The 19,627-nt window shown below is 43.7% G+C and overlaps 1 protein-coding gene across 5 annotated transcripts in view; it reads left to right on the top strand.

Moving 5' to 3' along the window:
* Window positions 1-19,627, top strand: part of KIAA2012 (KIAA2012 ortholog) — a 109,072-nt gene that overhangs the window by 10,557 nt on the left and 78,888 nt on the right. For 4 of the 5 annotated variants that reach the window (XM_053906162.1, XM_019436601.2, XM_019436603.2 and 1 more), the window contains exons 3-9: window positions 7,173-7,332; window positions 9,293-9,448; window positions 13,298-13,437; window positions 14,517-14,700; window positions 15,321-15,463; window positions 18,218-18,386; window positions 19,157-19,306. In XM_053906162.1, coding sequence (XP_053762137.1) covers window positions 7,173-7,332; window positions 9,293-9,448; window positions 13,298-13,437; window positions 14,517-14,700; window positions 15,321-15,463; window positions 18,218-18,386; window positions 19,157-19,306 — 1,102 coding nt within the window. The remainder of the gene's footprint in view (window positions 1-7,172; window positions 7,333-9,292; window positions 9,449-13,297; window positions 13,438-14,516; window positions 14,701-15,320; window positions 15,464-18,217; window positions 18,387-19,156; window positions 19,307-19,627) is intronic. The other variant, XM_019436604.2, reaches the window with a different exon arrangement.

The following is a 19,627-nucleotide window of genomic DNA, read 5'->3' as shown; positions in this document are numbered from 1 at the left end:
TTTTGTTTGTTTTTCAGTTGCAGGAGTTCTTTATATATTCTGAATATTAATCCCTTATCAGATATAGAATTTGCAAATAATTTCTCCCATTCTCTGGGTTGCCTTTTCACTCTGCTGATGGTATTCTTTGATGCACAAGTTGCATCATATTCAAGAAATTATTTCCAAATCTGATGTCATGAAACTTTTCTCCTGTGTTTTCTTTTAATGTTTATTTATTTTTGAGAGAGAGAGACAGAGAGAAACAGACAGAAACAGAGTGCAAACTGGGCAGGGACAGAGTGAGACACACACACACAGAATCCCAAGCAGGCTCCAGGCTCTGAGCTGTCAGCACAGAGCCCAACACAGGGCTCAAGCCCACAAACTGTGAGATCATGACCTGAGCCGAGGTCAACGCTTAACCGACTGAGCTACCCAGGCACCCCTCTCCTATGTTTTTTTTAAGAGTTTTATAATTTTAGCTTTTTTTTTTTAATTTTTTTTAACATTTATTTATTTTTGAGACAGAGAGACAGAGCATGAACAGGGGAGGGTCAGAGAGAGGGAGACACAGAATCCGAAGCAGGCTCCAGGCTCTGAGCTGTCAGCACAGAGCCTGACACGGGGCTCAAACTCACGGAGCGCGAGGTCATGACCTGAGCCGAAGTCGGTGGCTTAACCGACTGAGCCACCTAGGCGCCACCTATAATTTTAGCTTTTATACTCAGGTCTTTGAGTTAGTTTTTGTGGATCCTGTGAGGTAATGGTCCAACTTCATTTTTTTGCATGTAGGGTATATACTTTTATCATCCTCATTTGACAGTTTCTTAACTGAGGCAGAGATGGGTCAAGTAATTTCCCCAAAGTCACACAGCTAGTAATCCTGGTGGACCCAGGATTCAAATTCAAGCAGACTGAGCTCTTATAAGAACTAAAGCTTAATTTTTGCTGGTTTTGATTCTAGTTGTTGCACCTTTGCATTTGTGACATATGGCTGGTCAAATCTTTGATGCTAAATTGTTTGGCCAAGAATCAAGCCCTGTTACAACACTGCAACTTTGGAAAAATTCAGACGGCTTTACGATTCTCTTTTTAATGGCTTGATATCCAGGAACATATCATCACCAAAGACATATGGGAGAGAGATAGTATCATTTGCATAGAATCACAGAAATTAAACCTGCAGAGAAAACAACTGACTGAGAATGGTAGTGTTTACACAAAGCTGATTGAAGTCAGGCTGGAGGTGGAGAAGACTTCCCAGGCACAGCTGCAAGTGGCTGAACATCTCTCCCTTCCCATCCCACCCCGACTTCTACTCCAGTTGCATGTACCTGGCATCTCCAAGGCTGGCTCCAGTCACACCTGCACAGGTGCAACAACAACGGGTGGTTACCCTCTGTTTTTTTTTTGTTTTTTTTTTTAATTTTTTTTTCAACGTTTTTTTATTTATTTTTGGGACAGAGAGAGACAGAGCATGAATGGGGGAGGGGCAGAGAGAAAGGGAGACACAGAATCGGAAACAGGCTCCAGGCTCCGAGCCATCAGCCCAGAGCCTGACGCGGGGCTCGAACTCACAGACCGCGAGTTCGTGACCTGGCTGAAGTCGGACGCTTAACCAACTGCGCCACCCAGGCGCCCCTACCCTTTGTTTTAAAGTTTGGCCTTTGGGGCACCTGGATAGCTCAGTGGTTTCAGAGCCTGACTTTGACTCAGGTCATGAGCTCACCAATGATGAGTTCAAGCCCCACGTCAGGCTCTGTGCTAACGGTATGGAGCCTGCTTTGGATGCTCTGTCTCCCTCTATGTCCCCCGGCCCCCGTTCTCACTTGCTCGCTCTCTCTCTCTCTAAAACAAATAGACATTTGGGTGCCTGGGTGGCTCAGTTTGGTTAAGTGTCTGACTTCAGCTTAGGTCATGATCTCACGGTTTTTGAGTTTGAGCCCCGCGTGGGGCTCTGTGCTGACAGCTCAGAGCCTGGAGCCCGCTTCAGATTCTGTGTCTCCCTCTAACTCTGCCCCTCCCTCACTCATGCTCACACACACACTCTCTCTCTCTCTCTCAAAAGTAAATAAACATTAACATTTTTTAAATAAATAAATAAATAAATAAATAAATAAATACTTTTGAAGTTTTATTTATTTTTTAACATCTTGACTAGTTATTAACTAGTCAGTGCCTAGAACAGTACCTGACATATGGCAGATGCTCAACAAATAGTTGTCAGATGAACATATTAGTTGCCAGGGTGTGTCAGGGAGAGGCCATAGCCTATACCCAGTAAGGGTGTGCAATCTGGTCAAGGACCAGATTAGAGTGACCACAGTGATATCTTGGAGGAGGGGGAATTTGAGCCGAGTCTTGTGGTAAAAATAAGTGTAGAGTAACTATCCAGTTATAGGTAAGTGAAGGCATAGAGGGAAGACAGTCAGGGAAATTAGACAGGAATGGCTCTTAGCTGGAAAAAGAGGGTAGAGTCAAGTTGTACAGGGCTTTGCCTGCCAGTCCTGGGATTTCTGGACTTTTCTCTTCATCCCTCTGTCGACTTCTGCACACAAAGACTGGCCACCATCTGTGGTAAGAAAGCAGCTGGCTGTCCAGGCCTTTCTTGCTTTCTTGGGGAACCTGGAACCCTGCCACCCCATATCTGCTGAGCAGGAACACAGCCTGCACCAGCTCCTTCCATTCTCTGCAAATCCTCACCTACCATCATTGGGTCCAGGGTGGACATGACAGCCAGTGCAGGGATGGGGACAGGTGCTGGGGTCCCCTTTTCTCCTCTGCACATGGAAGACCGGTGAGCACTGGGAACATGGCTGGCCAGAGAAAGTCCCTTGTTAGAGGAAGCACTCTAGTGGAGTGTAGATAACAGGCCACTCTGCACACTAATTACTCATTTCAGAAGAAACCAGAAGCTGGAGTTGATTGGCAAAGCCAAGGCAGACCTGAAAAGTTTGAAAACATCACAGCCAGCCTCCTGCTGTCACTCATTTCCCTGTTCCAGAAATTCCCTTCCCGGCTCCCTTCTGTCTCCTTTTAGGTTTTATAGTAACTTCTGGCAGTTAGAGGTCCAGGACAATGTTGGAGAAGGAACTGAGATTATACATATGAGAGGAGGGTGGGTGCAATAAAACAAATTAATTTTTAACATGTTTTCCATTTATTAATATAATCTAACCACTGCTGATTTTTTAAAGTATATTTATTCATCTTTGAGAGCAAGTGAGCAAGTGCATGTGAGTGGGGGAGGGCCAGAGAGGGATAGGGAGAGAGAGAGAGAGAAAGCAGGCTCCACACTGCCAGCACAGAGCCCAACACAGGGCTCAATCCCACAGACCTCGAGATCATGACCTGAGCTGAAACCAAGAGTAGGACGCTTAACTGACTGAGCCTCCCAGGCACCCCTATTTTAAAAAAGGAAGAAGAAAAAAACTAGCTGTAATCTTATGCCCAACATTCTATTACCACTGTTATTAGAATTTTAATATATTTTCTTCTAGTCTTTCCACCATGATTATATACTTTTAAAATATATTTTTATAAGATTATAATTGTACTTTACATTCTCTCTTGTATCTTGATTTTTTCTACTTAACATATTGTTTCACACCTTGGACTCCCATACCAAGTACTAACCAGGCCTGACTCTGCTTAGCTTCCGAAAGCAGATGAGATCCGATGCGTTCAGGGTGGTATGGCCATAGACTCCACGCCTTGGAAATGAGTGAATAGATTCAACCCTGATTTGTCTTCTTGGTAGCCCTAAGCAAGCCCTGGGCCTCTCTCACTGCATCAGTTTATCCAATAAGATGTGAAATTTACCAACCAACTTCACAGGCATGATTTGAGAAACTATTAAGAAAAACCAGAAAACTATAAAAAATTTAAAGAAACTGTACTAGACAAAATTATGACTCTCAAAGTTGTTTATGTCTTAATCCCTGGAACATATGAATATATTAGGTTAAATGACAAAAGGAAATTAAGGTTGCAGATGGAATTAAGGTTGCTAATAAAATAGTCTTAAAACAAAGATATTATCCTGGATTACCAGGGCTGGCTCAGTATACCCACAAGGTGGAAGAAGGAATCAAAGGGAGAACCAGGAGAGAGCAGCATGAGAAGGACTTAGCCCAACTTTGTTAGCTTTGAAGGGTCACAAGCAAGGAGCCTCTAGAAACTGGAAAATGCCAAGAAACAGATTATCCACTAGAGCATCCACAGAAAATAGGGCCCTGTCAACACCTTGATGTTAGCCCAGTGAGATCTATTTTAAACTTCTGACTTCCTGAACTATAAGATCATAAATTTTTATTGTTTAAAGCCACTAAGTATATGGTAATTTGTTAAAGCAGCAATAGGAAACTAATACAGAGGCAAGATCAGCTTTCAAACTACAGGCAAAAATGTATCTAAATACCCCAAATTCCAGGACAAAGGATTTTCTAACTCTTCTTGGCAACACCCTGCCCCATTTAGCAAACTTCCCAGTAAAGCTCCAGAACCAAGCTGATAACTTCAAAAATACCCATGAAAGAGAAACAATAAGGGGCTCTTGTCCAGATCAACATGTGCATCATGCCATCTACATAGGGCCCACAGACTCTCAGAGGAGGCTCAGTCTTGTGGCAGAGAGAAGTCATTTGAAGCAAAGATTTACACGGAGGAAATGAAGTTCCAATTCACCCAGAAAGATCTAATGGCTCCATATTCCAGGGCTTAACCACAGTGCCTGGCACAAAGATGGTGCTCAGTAAAGACGACTACATGACCAAATGAAAAAATGGAATGAGAGAGAACTTGAATCAGTTTGCCTCAGGACTGCCTGATCCTGGGCAGGGACAAGATGGAAGGCCAGTTTGCAGCCCTGCATGAAAATCCCGACATAATCATTGCCACCCCTGGGTGCTTGGTGTATGTGGCTATGGAGATGAACCTGAAGCTGCAGAGCGTGGAGTATGCAGCGTTCGATGAGGCAGACAGGCTCTTCGAGATGGGGTTTGCCAAGCGGCGGCAGGAAATCATCCACCGCCTTCCTGGGGGCCACCAGACGGTCCTGTTCTCGGCCGTGCTGCCCAAACTGCTGGTGGGGTTTCCCCGGGCGGGCCTCACGGAGCCCGTGCTCATCCGGCTCAGTGTGGACGCCAAATTCAACGAGCAGCTCAAGACCTCCTTCTTCCTTGTGCGCAAGGACACCAGAGCCACCGTGCTGCTCCACCTGCTGCACACAGTCGTGAAGCCCCAGGACCAGACGGTGGTGCTTGTGGCCACGAAGCACCACGTGAAGTACCTCAGCGAGCTGCTGAGGACCCAGGGGGTGAGTTGTGCCCACGTCTACAGTGCCCAGGACCTGACGGCCCGCAAGATCAACCTCTCCAAGCTCACCCATGGCAAGTGCTCCATCCTTATCGTGATGGACCTGGCAGCCCATGGCCTGGACATTCCGCTGCTGGACAATGTCATCGACTACAGCTTCCCTGCCAAGGGCAAGGAAGGGCATTGCCCTCCCTATAATCCTTCTCTTTCTTATCCTCTGGAAAAAGCCTCAAGATGTATGTGGGACTGAATTTTTCAGGGTCTTTTTGCACTTGAAGTACCTGCCACATAAAATGTTCAGACATCAGAGACCAGTTGATGCTTTGTGTTTGGATTCCAAACATTCGTTTAATTTACAAATTCCTAAAGAGGACAACCAATTGAGTAATTAGCCATGCTTTCTTTTCTCTGTTACTCAAATTATTTTGTTAGTTATCAATCTTATTTGTCCCTTTTTCTCCAGTGCCTGACATATTGTTTGATGCACTGTATGGGTGAATGAATGAATGAATGAATGTCCTGGATACCTGTTTCTCTCTTCCCAGCAGAGATATTCCTTTATCCTATGGCCTTTGGCTTCCCAGGTCTCTCTTTAGCTGAAGAAGAGTCTCTGGTGGTCTTGAATGCTCAGCTACAGCTGTGGGCTGTCTTTCTGTGGCATTTTGATCTCCTGAATACATCAGAACTGGAGCAAACCAGAGCAAGAACCCAAATCCTAAGGCCTTCCTCTCCACATCAGGCACGTTCTATATTTCCATCACATTTTTTTTCTTTTTTCCTACTTTTTAAAATTTAAACATAAGCCTTCCTTGATAAATTTTGGCAGGATACAGCAAAGTAGCTCAGGCCACTGGCTTACTGACCTCACCTGACAAAGGTGATTACCTGATGGGTGGGGAGAAATTGACCAGGAAGTGGCATGAGGGATCTTTCTGGGCTATATTTTTGTTTTGTGTGATGGTTACAGAGGTGTATACAATTGTCAGATTTTATTAAACTGAACATTTTAGCCCTGTGCATGTTATTATATCTTAATTATGCCTGTTTTTAAAAAATTCTTTAAGAGAAGGACTCAAATCACAAACTGCTCATCAGTCAAGAATGTCATGATTGATTGGTGATGTCTACCACGGACAAGGGGGAGGAGGATAGATGTCAACACAAGTCCTCATGTTTGCTATTCTTGTGCTTAACTGATCATAGTTAGAGAGTTTCTGCATCATTTAAGTAGTTATAGTATTAACTCATCCACATTAAAGGATTATAATGAGGTGACAGTTCTCTGTAGAATATATATCCTCGGCCAAGTGTAAGATGTTCTTATTCACATTTATTCCACATGATGTCTTGCACAGTGGAACTGACTTTGGCAGGTAGGTTCCCAGAAAATTCTCCTGGGCTGAAATGAAATGCAGCAGAGCCAGATATTTTCAAAACGCAAGGCTTCCCGTTAACATGAACATAGTTTGTCTGTTCCATTATTCATATTACAAACATTAAATGCTGATGCTGACTTGTTGAGCTGACTTTCCCATTGCCCTACAGGGCCACTTTTTAAGGTGCTAAAATTCTTTCCACAGGCTGAACTAAGTAATGTGTTTTCTTTTGAAGCTCTTTATTCTTTTCTGATGCTTTGTCTCAAGATGGGGTCTGGAATTTCTCATTTCTTCTTCTCCTTCCAACTGAAAATCTACAGGGGCCTTTCAGAGCTTTGCTCTGTGGGCTCTTGGTTTATGTCTGTTGGCTGAGGCATCTGTGCCTTTAGGCACCTTCCAGGAGTCTCCCAGTGTACTGATGAGGATTGTGCTAACCAGCCTGTATCACTGGGAGGCTCAGGGCTCAGCAGCCATGCTATTTCCATGGTGTCCCCACAGAGGGAGCAGGACAGAACCTGGCAACCATACCTCCACTTCCGAAGCCAACCAGAGAGCCAGGCCCAACGGCAGATGCAGCCTGGGTATTCAGCCAAGAGATACCTCCGAGGCCTCTTGCGGACATGGCCCCCTGACACAATGTACAGGCTCCAATGTGCAGGTCAGTGGGGCGGTGGGAGGACATACATCCTGAGCTGCCCTGCCTTCTGGTGTGAGAGTCTTTTTTCCATCAAGTCCTGAAACATCAGAATTTAGGTCCAATTTTGTGTTAAGGCAAAGGTGCTCAAGCTTGGGAGCTGAGAGCCTCTATCATACCTTTTACCTTTTGTCCTCCCCAACATTTGCAGAGGAACATACAGCCTGAAGTTTTGCCTTCTCTCTAGCTCCCCTTAGGACCTTCACACTGTACATCCTAAGCAGAATTTTCTTCCCAACCTTCTCTACTCAGAGACTTCAGATCCTCCAATCAATCCCTCTCTTTTACAAGATAAAGAAAAGAGGCCCAGGGGACAAAATAATTTGTCCAAAGTCATTCAGCCAAAAGCAGAGCTGGGACCAGAAGGCAGATCTCCTCATACCGCCAGCTCCACATTCACCCCAATATTCCCTAGTTCCCATTCTGAGGTGATCTCAGATCCTCCAGGAAGTAGAAATGTTAAGCTTCCTCCTCTTAAAGATGGCAGCTCTCCAGCATCATCCACTTAGGAGATGGACACCCTTCTGCTGAACAGAGACCCCAAATGCACTCTGTAAAGGCTTAAAAATGAAAACAGGAAACTACTGGGGATTCAAATTGCCAGAGATTTAGCAAATAAACAGAGACCCACACAGATAGACACACACACACAGAGTAAAACTTGCAACATTTGGTACATATTTCTGCTAAAAAAGTATTCATTGTTTATCTGAAATTCAATTTTAACTGGACATCCCATATTTTATTTGGCAAACCTACTGGGGATGAGAGGAGTGAGAAGTAGGATATGCCAGTGCCCACTGCATGTTTGCCATTTCTTCAGCACAAACAGGACCACAAGAAGACTGACTTTCTTCTTACTTTATAGGTTTACCTTGGAAAAGGAGAGAAAACAACTATTTCCCCAATGAGTGATGACTTGAAGGAAGATGAGGTGTGGGCTTGTCCAGTATGTTTTACCTTCATGGCAGGCCCAGCATTGCAGGCAGTTCCATTTATTTAACACTTGTGAGAAAGAGCCTCTTAACTAAAGATATGTTTATCTTTGGGTGGGGCAGAGGACAGAGCAGACCACTGCCCCAGAGCCTGGCCCCAACATCTTCAAGGACAATAACTCCTCTTAAGATAAGAAAATGTCTCCTCGAGTTGGGGGAACAATAGAAATACTGCGGTATGAGATCACTGGCCCAATGACCTTGGCTACCCCTTCCATCACATCTCAGAGCTCATTACCTTTATAATCCCAGTATGTTCTTTGGTCCCATATTTCTACCCCAATGATAACCCCTCCACATCCTTCAGACCCACATTTTCTACAAATGCTTCTCTGACAACTCTAGCCAATATTGAGCTCCTTATTTTCTGACCTTATATCACATCAACATTTGGGGCCAAACAATTGAACGCAGAAGAGCTTCATCTCTCCAACAGACTATTAGTGCCTTTAAAAGAGGCCTATGTCTGGTTCTTCTGTGTCTATCCCACTGCCTAGCAGTGGTAGCCCCCAATAAATAATTGTAGAATGACTGAATGGAGAATCATGGGGCCTACGTAGCAAGTAGGATACATCCAGTAAAAACCATTAGATTCTCCCCCTGAAGCAGGAGGAGCCTTTTACCCAAACCCAAAGAAGCAGCCATGTTTCTTCCACCAGGGAGACCCAGTTCTTGGGAATGGTGAAGTGGAAGAAACACATATGTGGCACAGGACCAGAAGCATGAAAGACACTGAACAGAGAACCCTCTATGGGTTCTATCTGATTTTTAATCCCTCCCATCTACTAACTGTCTTCTCTAATGGGCAATGTCCAAGGCCAAGACTAGTGCAAGTGGGGAACTTTATAGTTATCTCCAAGACCTCTGGACCGGTGACCACTCTTTCTACCAATAACTCCTGGCCAATAACTCTTACCAATACTCTTCAGGATACATCAAGGATTCTGTGCTGCTCCAGGACAGTCAACTTAATGTACCAAAGAATCTCAGGCCACAACAGGATCTTTCAGGTGTACCCCCGAAATACCATCTCTTGCCTGTCTTCCCTTCATTTTGGATTCAACAAGGAAAATCTTTTGAACAAGGTACATGTTGATTTTATGACCAGATCTCAAATATTTGAATTTTTAACACTTTAAAATGGAGTTCACCAAAATAAGTTCTAGGGATCCTGGGTTTCATTGTATTTAGAGTCTAGACCAGCATTATCCAAACATACTTCCTACAATGATAAATTGTTCTATAATACGTGCTATCCAATTAGCCATTAGCCACATGCAGCTATTGAACACTTGAAATGTAGGTAGTGTGACTGTGAAACTGAGGTTTAAAATTTTACCTCCTTACAACTAACTTACATCTAAACAGCCACATGTGGCTATTGACTACTGTATTAAACAGTGCAAGTCTAGACTCTAGATTTTAGATGATTTCTTAAGCCTATTCTACTCTAATATTCTTTAATTCTATGGTTTTGTGGCAATGTTATAAGAAAAAATTCAGGCTTTGGAGCAATGCTGTCCTTTCTCTTACTAAATGTAAGATCTTGAGTAAGTCACTTAACCTCTTTGAACTTCTGTTTACTCGTCTCTGTAATGAACATGATGAGACTTGCCTCATTAGTGTACAAAAAATTATTGTGAATTGTCTGTAAGTTGTTCAGTACTATGAAAATTTTACTTATCAGTAATATTCTTGGGAACTTGCAGCATTAAAAGAGCCAGAAATTTCCTTTACTAAGGAGAAATAGGAAAAGATGACTGGGTAGCACTAATGGACAAAGAATAAGGAATTGTCTAATGCCAGGGTTTTTGAGAAAAGAGAAGGTAAGAACAAGAGACTAACATCATATGAAGCTAATTTTTCTGAAATGAAGAAGTACTTTTCCAGAAATTATGGTAGTGCCTACCTGAGCCCTGTTCTTGGAAAAAGATCTGGCCAGGATAAGTAGAATATCTGGTCTATCAAATGAATGGAGAAGAATGTGGCAGGTTCTCAGAGCCTGGTGCCATTAAACATTCCTGCCATACACCACCCTTAAGACTTGACTCTGGAACCATGGAATTTTGGTCATAACCTTGTCCACATGTAGCTCATCTATAGGAAATATGCTGGTCAGGCAATTATATTTCTCTTTGTAAATTAATACACTGGTTTATAGAGTCACTCTACACTTTGCTAATGTGGGTCAACATCCAGACCAATTGATTCTGGGACACTGAAGAGATCAGGTTTCTGGGCCACCCATGTCCTGGGAATGGGTCCTTCCCCAGGTAGCACCCAATTTTGACATTGCCTTATGCACTCTGCAAAATCCTACTGTCTCCAGTTAATATCCTTAGACTTTGATGCCCTAGGGTCTATAAAAAAATTTTTTTTAACGTTTATTTATTTTTGAGACAGAGAGAGACAGAGCACGAACAGGGGAGGGTCAGAGAGAGGGAGACACAGAATCTGAAACAGGCTCCAGGCTCTGAGCTGTGAGCACAGAGCCCGACGCGGGGCTCGAACCCACAGACCGTGAGATCGTGACCTGAGCTGACATCGGATGCTTAACTGACCGAGCCACCCAGGCGCCCCCCTAGGGTCTATAAATACTGGACAGGGGACTGCAGTACTTTAATTCTGGGAGTGGATCAACACTACACACCTAAGGGATCAAGCAATTTCCTTAATTAATCCCATATGCCAAGGAGTTGTAATAAGCAGGAAGAAAACAGAGGACATATAGAATTATAATTAAACATGTGGCCATTAGCACCAGATCTCAAGCCATGTGACCTCTCTGGGCTTCAGTTTCCTCACTTATAAAATGGAGATGACCACACCCACCTTCACCTCATAGGGTTGGATGTTGGAGTTAAATGGCATAGAGTAGTATCTGGCACATAGTAAGTGCTCAATAAATGTTAGTTCTAGACCTCCCTGCCTTGTGTTTTCAAGCATAATTACTAACTAATTGCAATGCTCAAATGCTCAAAATCGCAAGGATCAAAAATCAATTTGTAAAGAAGTAAAAACAGCTCAGAGGCTGTAACTTGAATGCTGACTGTTTTATTGGTTTTAACTTCATCTCCCCTTGGCTTCCCTCTCTTTTCCACTTTATTTGGAAAAGTAGGAAAATCCCAGCTGCAAATCTAAGATTCTTCCAACAATGTGATATTGGTCACATCACTTATGCTCCCTGCATCCTTAGTTTGCTCATCCGTAAAATGGAGTAATGGTATTCCACACTCTCTGTGTTGTTGTTAAAAATCACAAAAGAGGTAAAATAATAATAATAATAATAATAATAATAATAAGGCTCTCTAAGACCTCTAAATTGTTACCCAAATTCACATTATTTGGATAATCTGGATTCATATTTTGAGACAGAGAGACCAAGTTTTGTGGTCTTATTTCAACAACTGAAATTCCAATACCTTCCTTGCACACCTGTTTCTATTAAGCATAAGTAAATGAGCCAGAGATGATGTTTATTGAGAAAAATCTTGGTTTCCCTTGCATAGATTGAGTCATATATTCAACATCACCTAGAATACAGCCAAAGGGAAGGATGCTTCTCCATATCCCCCTACCTACAGTGCCCTCTGCCCCAGTTTAGACAGTTTACCATATAAGCGAGTGGCCACTTGGCCAGAGTTTCACTTCCCCTACTCTCAGAAATATATTTGGTTCCAGATGAATTGGACCAGGAAGAATGGACCTGAAGTCTGGCTTGGCTCCAAAGGATCATTCTAGAACACAGAAGAAGGTCTTTAGTGCCACACTCTGTATGGACTTGAGGTCCTCTTGGGGGCAGACCTAATGTGGCCCTGGGCCTCCTCAGATTGAGAGGTCCCAGGGCTCATGAGGCTTCCTTGGGCCACTAAAACCTGAGCGGACCCCTCTAAACATGAGCCTGAGTCTGCCTCTGTTGCACCAACATTCTCAGCTTTGGCTCAGACCCCAGAGAAGCTCTCAGGAGCCAATGGTCAGAGGAAGGAGAGTTGGAGGGAGGGAGTAGCCTATTGAGTGGGCATTTGGTCTTTGACCCACTGACACTAAGGATGGGAATGATGTAAGGGAATGACAAGGGTTGGGGGTAAAGAGGGAAGGTAAGGCTGGCTGGGAGCCTCCAGAAGTCTAGAGTTCCAACATATACAGGGCCCCTGAAAGGCTTCCAGAGCCCCTGGTTGAAAGTCAGCCCCACATTGTTCTATGCAGAGGCATGCCAAGAGTAGAGGTGTTGCTAAAACGGCTCCAACAAGGAAGGTTTGCCAGATCGTTTCAGCAATAAATCTACCTTGAGTAAGTGATGAAAATAGCTGCAGGACCCTTTACCCCATCGATGAAAGATTTGTTAACTATGCTGGAGTCATCTGTTGACTCAGATCCTTCCTGAGGGTTGCACAGACAGGGTAAGTTCAGAGAGCTGAGCAGCCGTCCATCACAGTGCATTCAGCAAAGGCTTTTCCACAAGTAAACAACCAGCAGACAGCCCAGGAAATCAAGTGCTTCAGACTGAACATCTCAATGACAACAGAGCAGGACTGCTGGTCAGCCCACCATAATCACACCACTGTTACCCTCCAGTCCCTCACAGTTTGCAAAGGGCCAGCATGTTCATTCTTTGAGCGCCAGACAACTTTCTAAGGAAGCAAAGGCAAAAGAAATCAGTATCCCCATTTTACAGAGGAGGAAACTGAGTCCAAGAAATGAAGACTCAATCCTGAGCCTCCTGGATCCCAGTGAAGTTCTGTTCTATAGACCTGGCTATAAGCCAACCTCCATATAAGCACAAGCAGAAATGCAGAAACAAGAAAGGAAGGGGAACAAAGACCTTGATCAACACTTTTGCTCAGAGGAGCAAGAAGGGAGGCAGTTTGGAAGCAGCTAACAGTACCATGCCCATCTCTGGCTTTACACAGCTGATGCACTGTTCACCTTTGCAGGTCAGCAGGGCCTGGATGAAGGGGAAGCTGGGACTGGTGGACGCATGGACGAGGGCTGTGTAGCCAAGAATCACAGCCAGGGGATTCACTTGCTGCCACTCAGGAAGCAGCCATGCCAGGAAGATGAAACCCAGGCAGAGGTACCATTTCTAATAGGCTCCCCTGTGTCATTGTTCTTCTTGACTCCAGAGGGGATACTCCCTCCCTTCACCATCCAGAGAAGGGAAGAGTACTTCGAGCCTATTGACTACGGTTTTCCAAAGGATCACATGTGGAACACTGCCAGCTGCTCAATGAAAAAAAGAATTTTGTGGGCATATACATTTGGGAAGCGCTGCATACCATATCCTCCTCCCAGAGAGTCACAGGACACATTTGAATATAAACCATTTGGGGAAGTTCTATAGGTGAAGTAGCTGGTTTAACTTTAACACATGGTTTTCCAAATTTCTTTAACCACAGAGTCTCCCTACACTCTTTGCCCCATCTAGGCAACTGGAGTCTTCTAGACAAGAGCTCTTGGCCTTGCAGTTGGAAAAGCCTTGGTTTGAATCCCGGATATGACTAGTTGTGGTGAGCCTGATAAAGAAACGTAACTGACTGAGCCTGAATTACTTATTTTGTAAAATGGAGCTGTTATCATACATACTCACTAGCTACCATGAGGATTAAATCCCTTAAAATGTAAAAATGCTTTCTAAACTCTAAGGTGTGTGTGTGTGTGTGTGTGTGTGTGTGTGTGTGTGTGTGTGCGCGCGCGCGTGTAAGATGACAGTGGTTCAGAGCAATATAGACAACACATGCTCCTATCTTCAAGCTCAGTTGACTTACAAGAAGGTCACTGTGAGCTGGAAAGGGGGAGAAGAGAGGTGCCACATGGCAGAAGGGCAAAGGGAGAGACCTTTTACAATGCATAGAGATAAGGATCATAGAGCTTCGTTTTTTAAATTTTTTTTCAGGAAAGCACTATATGAAAGAAAAAGAAAGTACTATATGTCAGGCATGGTTAAAGGTCATTCCTCCTCTATGAATAGTAAAATGTTTTATTATAACAAACAACATTAGAGATCTTGCTATTACAACCATGTGTTTCTTCCTAGGCTGCAAAGGAGATTTCTTCCTTGGAACTACAGTCTAGCGCAAGGTCTGACTGTTAAAGGAACCTGCTCTATTCCTTTACAAAGCCTGTTTACAGGAATGTGTATCTGTCATTCCCCAGGACACATCAATAGAGAATCACCCTCGTATACACACTTCAAAGGAGAGCCACAATGAAAAAATACAGCAAACCTCCAGAAGGGCCTTTGGGCATGCCTGCATCGATCATTCTTGGCTCCTGAGTGACAAATCCCACATTACATTCTATGGAGGGGCCTTCCCCAATAGAAAGGCAGATCTCAGCGGTAAGAAGCCAAACATCTTGCTTGTTAATATGGGTAACCCTAATCATGCAGAGTTCATTTAAGAACACTGAGGCATGCTGAGCATCACTTCCTCATGTCTTTTATCTTAGAAAGTAACAAAGTCCAGTCGAAGGTGGCAACAAGACTGACAACCCCCTTTTTTGCCTAGTACTCAAGCGCACGCATACTGCAATTAGACCGCCTGGGTTTAACCCCACTTTCCAGTTGTGATCTTAGGCAAGTTATTTGATCTTGCTGAGGCTCAGTTTCCTCACCTGTAGATTGGGGATAAGAATAATCCCTTCATAAGACTATTGTGGGGATTAAGTGAGTTATTGCACATAAAATACTTTGTATAATTCTTTTCCTATATTTAGTACTTAGTATGTGTTAACTGCTACTATTATTATCATTCTCTCCATCACCTGACTTGCCAGCAAGAACCCAACCCAGGTAATGAGATTAGGACTCCCTGAACCTGCCTCAGCCAAAGCCATGGCTGTCTCAGTGCCTGTCCTTGCCTCTATTCCTATTAACCCCAAAGTGATAGAAGTTGAAAGTCAACTGTCTGTCCACATACCTGCAACTAATAAGTTCTCATTCCCATCCTATTTCTACAGACAGACAAGAGAATATAAAACTCCACAAGGGCAGAAGCAGTCACTTGTTACAGGAGCCTCCTGCTGAAAGATGCCTTTTCCCTCCTATAGCACCTGCCACTGGCTCAGAGAAAAACACAGCTGGGGAAGTGAAGAAGAAAAAGGTTGTGTGTATGTGTGTGTGTGTGTGCATGTGCACATGTGCATGCATGCTTGCTCTTAAAAGATTAATCTCAATCTAGCAATGAGACAACTAAAAGGGATGTCTCAGAGAACTGGCCCTACTTGCTATTGAGCTCATCATGTGCAGCTAGAATAAAGCTGTAGTAATTTACTAAATGTTGAAAATGGTGCACTACAAGGAGTTTCAGCTGCCCCGGTTCTACCTTAAAGCATATGATATTACCGCACTCTGGTGGCAACAGAGTCCTTTGTGCTATTAAGGGGTTGGGGGTTATCTGTAAATTTGTAAGGACGGAATTTGAGCTTATAAGCAGTTGACCCACTTCAAACTCAAAATGCTAGAGATCTTGAATTTAGCAATGGATTGGCTTGAGGATCTGTCACCTTTGAAAATGTACAGTAAATTTGGCAAGTTTATCAACCTTTTCAAAAGTCAAGTACACCATTTCCCCCGAGAATGTTCCTAGCTGTCTCTGGCATCATCCTGCCTTGCAATTCTATGTGGGTCTTCCATGGTTTGGAGGTACCTGTGCTGAGCAGGAACAAGTGGGGACTCTGGAATGCTCTGCCTGTAGCAGTTGCATGAACTCAAGCCCTCTGAGCTGCAAGTGACCTCATCTGTGCACACAGATAATAATGCCCACCTCACAGGGCTGATGGAAGGATGAAATGAGTTGATGCATTTTTGTGAAAGTATCTTGTCTTCGATTGGGAACTATAGCAATGTTAGTTCATTGTGGGGACTCATGTCCTCTGAAGTGACACTGGAGGAGCCATGGGCATTCCAGGTGGTCTTGGTGTCGATGAGGGAGGTTATTTTCAGTCTGTTCAGGATTTTCTCAGATTTCCTGTATCTAACCTGATCTAAACCTTCCCATCCATACCAGAAAGGCCTCTGTCTTCCCCAGTTCCTTTTGAACCAGGGTAAACAGTAGGCCTGATCTGCCAGAGTCACTGCATGCCTAAGGAAAGCCCTTGATTTCATACCCCAGGTCAGCCCAGAACAAAGGCAGGCTCAGAAGACAGGAGTCCTTTCCTTCAACCCTTGTATATGGTTTAGCAGAGGAAGGCAGTATTTTCCACTATATTAAAACTCTATATAAAGTTTTAATTGGAATAAAGAAATTAAGGCTTGGCTTGTCAGCATACCTCACACAAATCATTTGGATTTCCACATAGATTTCTCAATGCAAACCTTGTCAAACAAAATGCACAAGGTCAGTATTCAGAAAAGGGCAGTTGGTGGGCAGCTGGCACCTAGACAGTTAAGGTCTCTAGGAACATAAAGATCCTATGTGCATACACTTGGTTAATCATTTTCTTAATGTCTCAAAATTTTAAATATCATCCTGCATATACTTGGTTGAATTTCCTTCCTCATCCAACTCTAAACATGTAGGGTGTTTGCGTGTGTTTCTGATCATTGTTTTCTCTTTGAACACACACACAAAATGAAAAACAGTTTTCTTTTTCCTCCTGTGAAATTGAACTCCTTGAAACCCAGAACACGTATACATTTCACAGAGCCAAATTCATATGTTAAAAGCTGCAAACTAAAAGGAGGAATTTTCAGCAACTTTTTAAAAAAAATTGTTAAATGTTTATTTATTTTTGAGAGAGAGAGAGAGAGACAGACAGAGTGTGAATGGAGGAGGGGCAGAGAGATGGAGACACAGAATTCAAAGGAGGCTCCAGGCTCCAAGCTGTCAGCACAGAGCCCACCACAGGGCTCGAACTCATGAACTGTGAGATCATGACCTGAGCTGAAGTCAGACACAACTGACTGAACTACCCAGGCTCCCCTCAGTAACTTTTGAGTAACTGGAAAGAGGAGACCCTAAGTACTACTACCCTCAATGTCTCATTCTCTCTCTCTCCCTGTCTCTCTTTCTCTCTGAACACACACACACACACACACACACACACACACACACACGTTGGGGTTTTTTGGACACAAAAAATTGGGCTAAAGTTGCCACTGATTCTGTCACATGGTGATTCATTTTCAGCTATGTTTCTATTGCAGAAATGTGAAGATACCTAGATATTCTTCAAGTGGCAAGACTATACCTAATGAGAGAAGAGCCTACTCTCAAAGAAATATCCCATGAAAAATTCTAATCCCAAACATTATTGTAACTACGTGTAATTAGCTCATTCTATACTCACAGGTAGCAAGTATGATTACTCCCATTTTACAGAAAAAGAAATTGAGGCTTAAAGAGTTTACATAAAGTAAGCAAATACAAATGCATATTCCTACTTTCTGCTCTTTGTAACCTAAAATGTTGCACAGTCAGTGTTCTGTACCTTGCTTTTTTTCCCTTAGCAACACACACAGGGATTCCTCACTTTCCATACACAGAAATCTCAGCTATATCATTCCAACCCGGCTTAGTTTCCTCGGCTGCAAGACAAAGAAAGACTACATTTTGTCTTGAAGGCTGTCGAATTTATCATGTTTATACATCTCAGAGGAATCAAAGGATGGATTAAGGGAGGGGCATTTCCCAGTTCCCAAGAAGCAAAGCAGCACCACTCTGATCATACAGCCAGCTCCCCGGTTAGTCGGTTGGTCGGCTTTACTTCTCAGCCATGGGTACTGAAGCTACATCACACCCAGCAGCACCTGGTGCTAGAGATACAAGAAGATACAGTGTTGTTTGTCCTCTGCAAGCAGCAGTTTTTAAATACCTGCCATGTTGGGTTTCGTTTTGTTTTCAAATTTTCTCCAGGTGCCAAAGGCTTTGAAACTACCTCCCATCTCAGAAGAACCACCCAGAGTCCTGAACCCCCTGAGGAGTCCATTTAAAGCCAATGAACCTCCAGCAGAACTCTTTATCTTCCCAGTGGAGATTCATTTCCACACCCAACATCCCTCAAAAGAAAAGTCACACAGAAGAGGTAGATCACCTGTGTTTAGGTGTTCCTGAGGGAACTCAGGCAGGCACTTGGATGTGGGTCTCCCTAATGTAAATGTCTCCTAAATCATGGTTTACCCTCCTCAGAGTCATCATCTTCAGAGAACATTTTTTAAAGGAAGAAAAAGGGTAAAATCTAGAAGTCGATGCCTTCTGGTCATATTCACATGTCCCCATATGGTAGTAAAGATGGCCTCCTGCATGGGTTGGTTTTTTTTCTTTTTTTTAAGTTTATTTTTTTGAGAGAGAGAAAGAGAGTGAGAGAGTGCACACAAGGGGGAAGGGTCAGAGAGAGAGAGAGAGAGACAGAATCCCAAGCAGACACTGCACACTGTCAGCACGGAGCCAGACATGGGGCTCAAAACCACAAACCGCGATATTGTGACCTGAGCCAAAATCAAGAGTTGGATGCTTAACCAACTAAACCCTGGCCTCCTGCATTTTCATGCTAATCTCTTATCTGTTAACCCCACTAGAAAGGATATGCCCCTCAAAAGCTCTTGCAAAAGTACCAGAATTGCCTCTAATTGGCCAGGCTTGAGTTGCATGCCCAACCTGGACCCAATCATTGCAGCTAAGACAATGAAGTGTGCTCATTAGCCAGTCACACGCCCATCCCCAGAGTCAGGGAATGGACACAGCTCCACCCAAACCACATAGTGTGAGCAGGGGAGAGATGGGTCCCCAAAAAGAAGAAACAGTTGGCAAAAACCACAGACATCTACAAAACTTGGCTTTCTCCTTGTCTCCTAGGTGCTCCACACCCTGAATCAGGACCAGAAACAGAAGAAAAGGTCAGGGCTTTACGGAAACCTCCCATGAAGCATGCATCCCTAGAAAAGCCAAGGGAGTTAACAGTGCATCTCCCAGTGGACACGGGCAGGGACATGCTGTCACCTCAAGGTAGCTATTCATTCCCTCCAGTATCCCACAGGACTCTCACCCTGAAAGGAAACAAGGCAAGACACACAAGGAACCTCAGCCATGAAGAAGGAGGCTGGAAGGGAAGCTAGTTGCTCCCCTGCCACTCGAAAATGGCTTAGTTCAGGCAGCAGCTGTCTTCACCAAAGTGCTATCGTAAGACCAACTTAGTGTCTAGTTCATGCAACTTACTCACTGAATCATCCCCCTACTAACAGTTTCTGGTTGCAGATGTAAAACAGCACCAGACTTACTAAAACTTTGCTGCATGCTTTATAGTTTATCTTATGTTTTTAGCCAATG

The sequence above is a fragment of the Panthera pardus genome, unplaced genomic scaffold, assembly GCF_024362965.1.
Source record: "Panthera pardus isolate Hobbes unplaced genomic scaffold, ASM2436296v1 HiC_scaffold_10, whole genome shotgun sequence".
In the NCBI taxonomy this organism is placed as follows: Eukaryota; Metazoa; Chordata; class Mammalia; order Carnivora; family Felidae; genus Panthera; species Panthera pardus.
The sequence above is the reverse complement of the archived record's forward strand: the minus strand, read 5'-3'. Positions and strand labels throughout refer to the sequence as shown.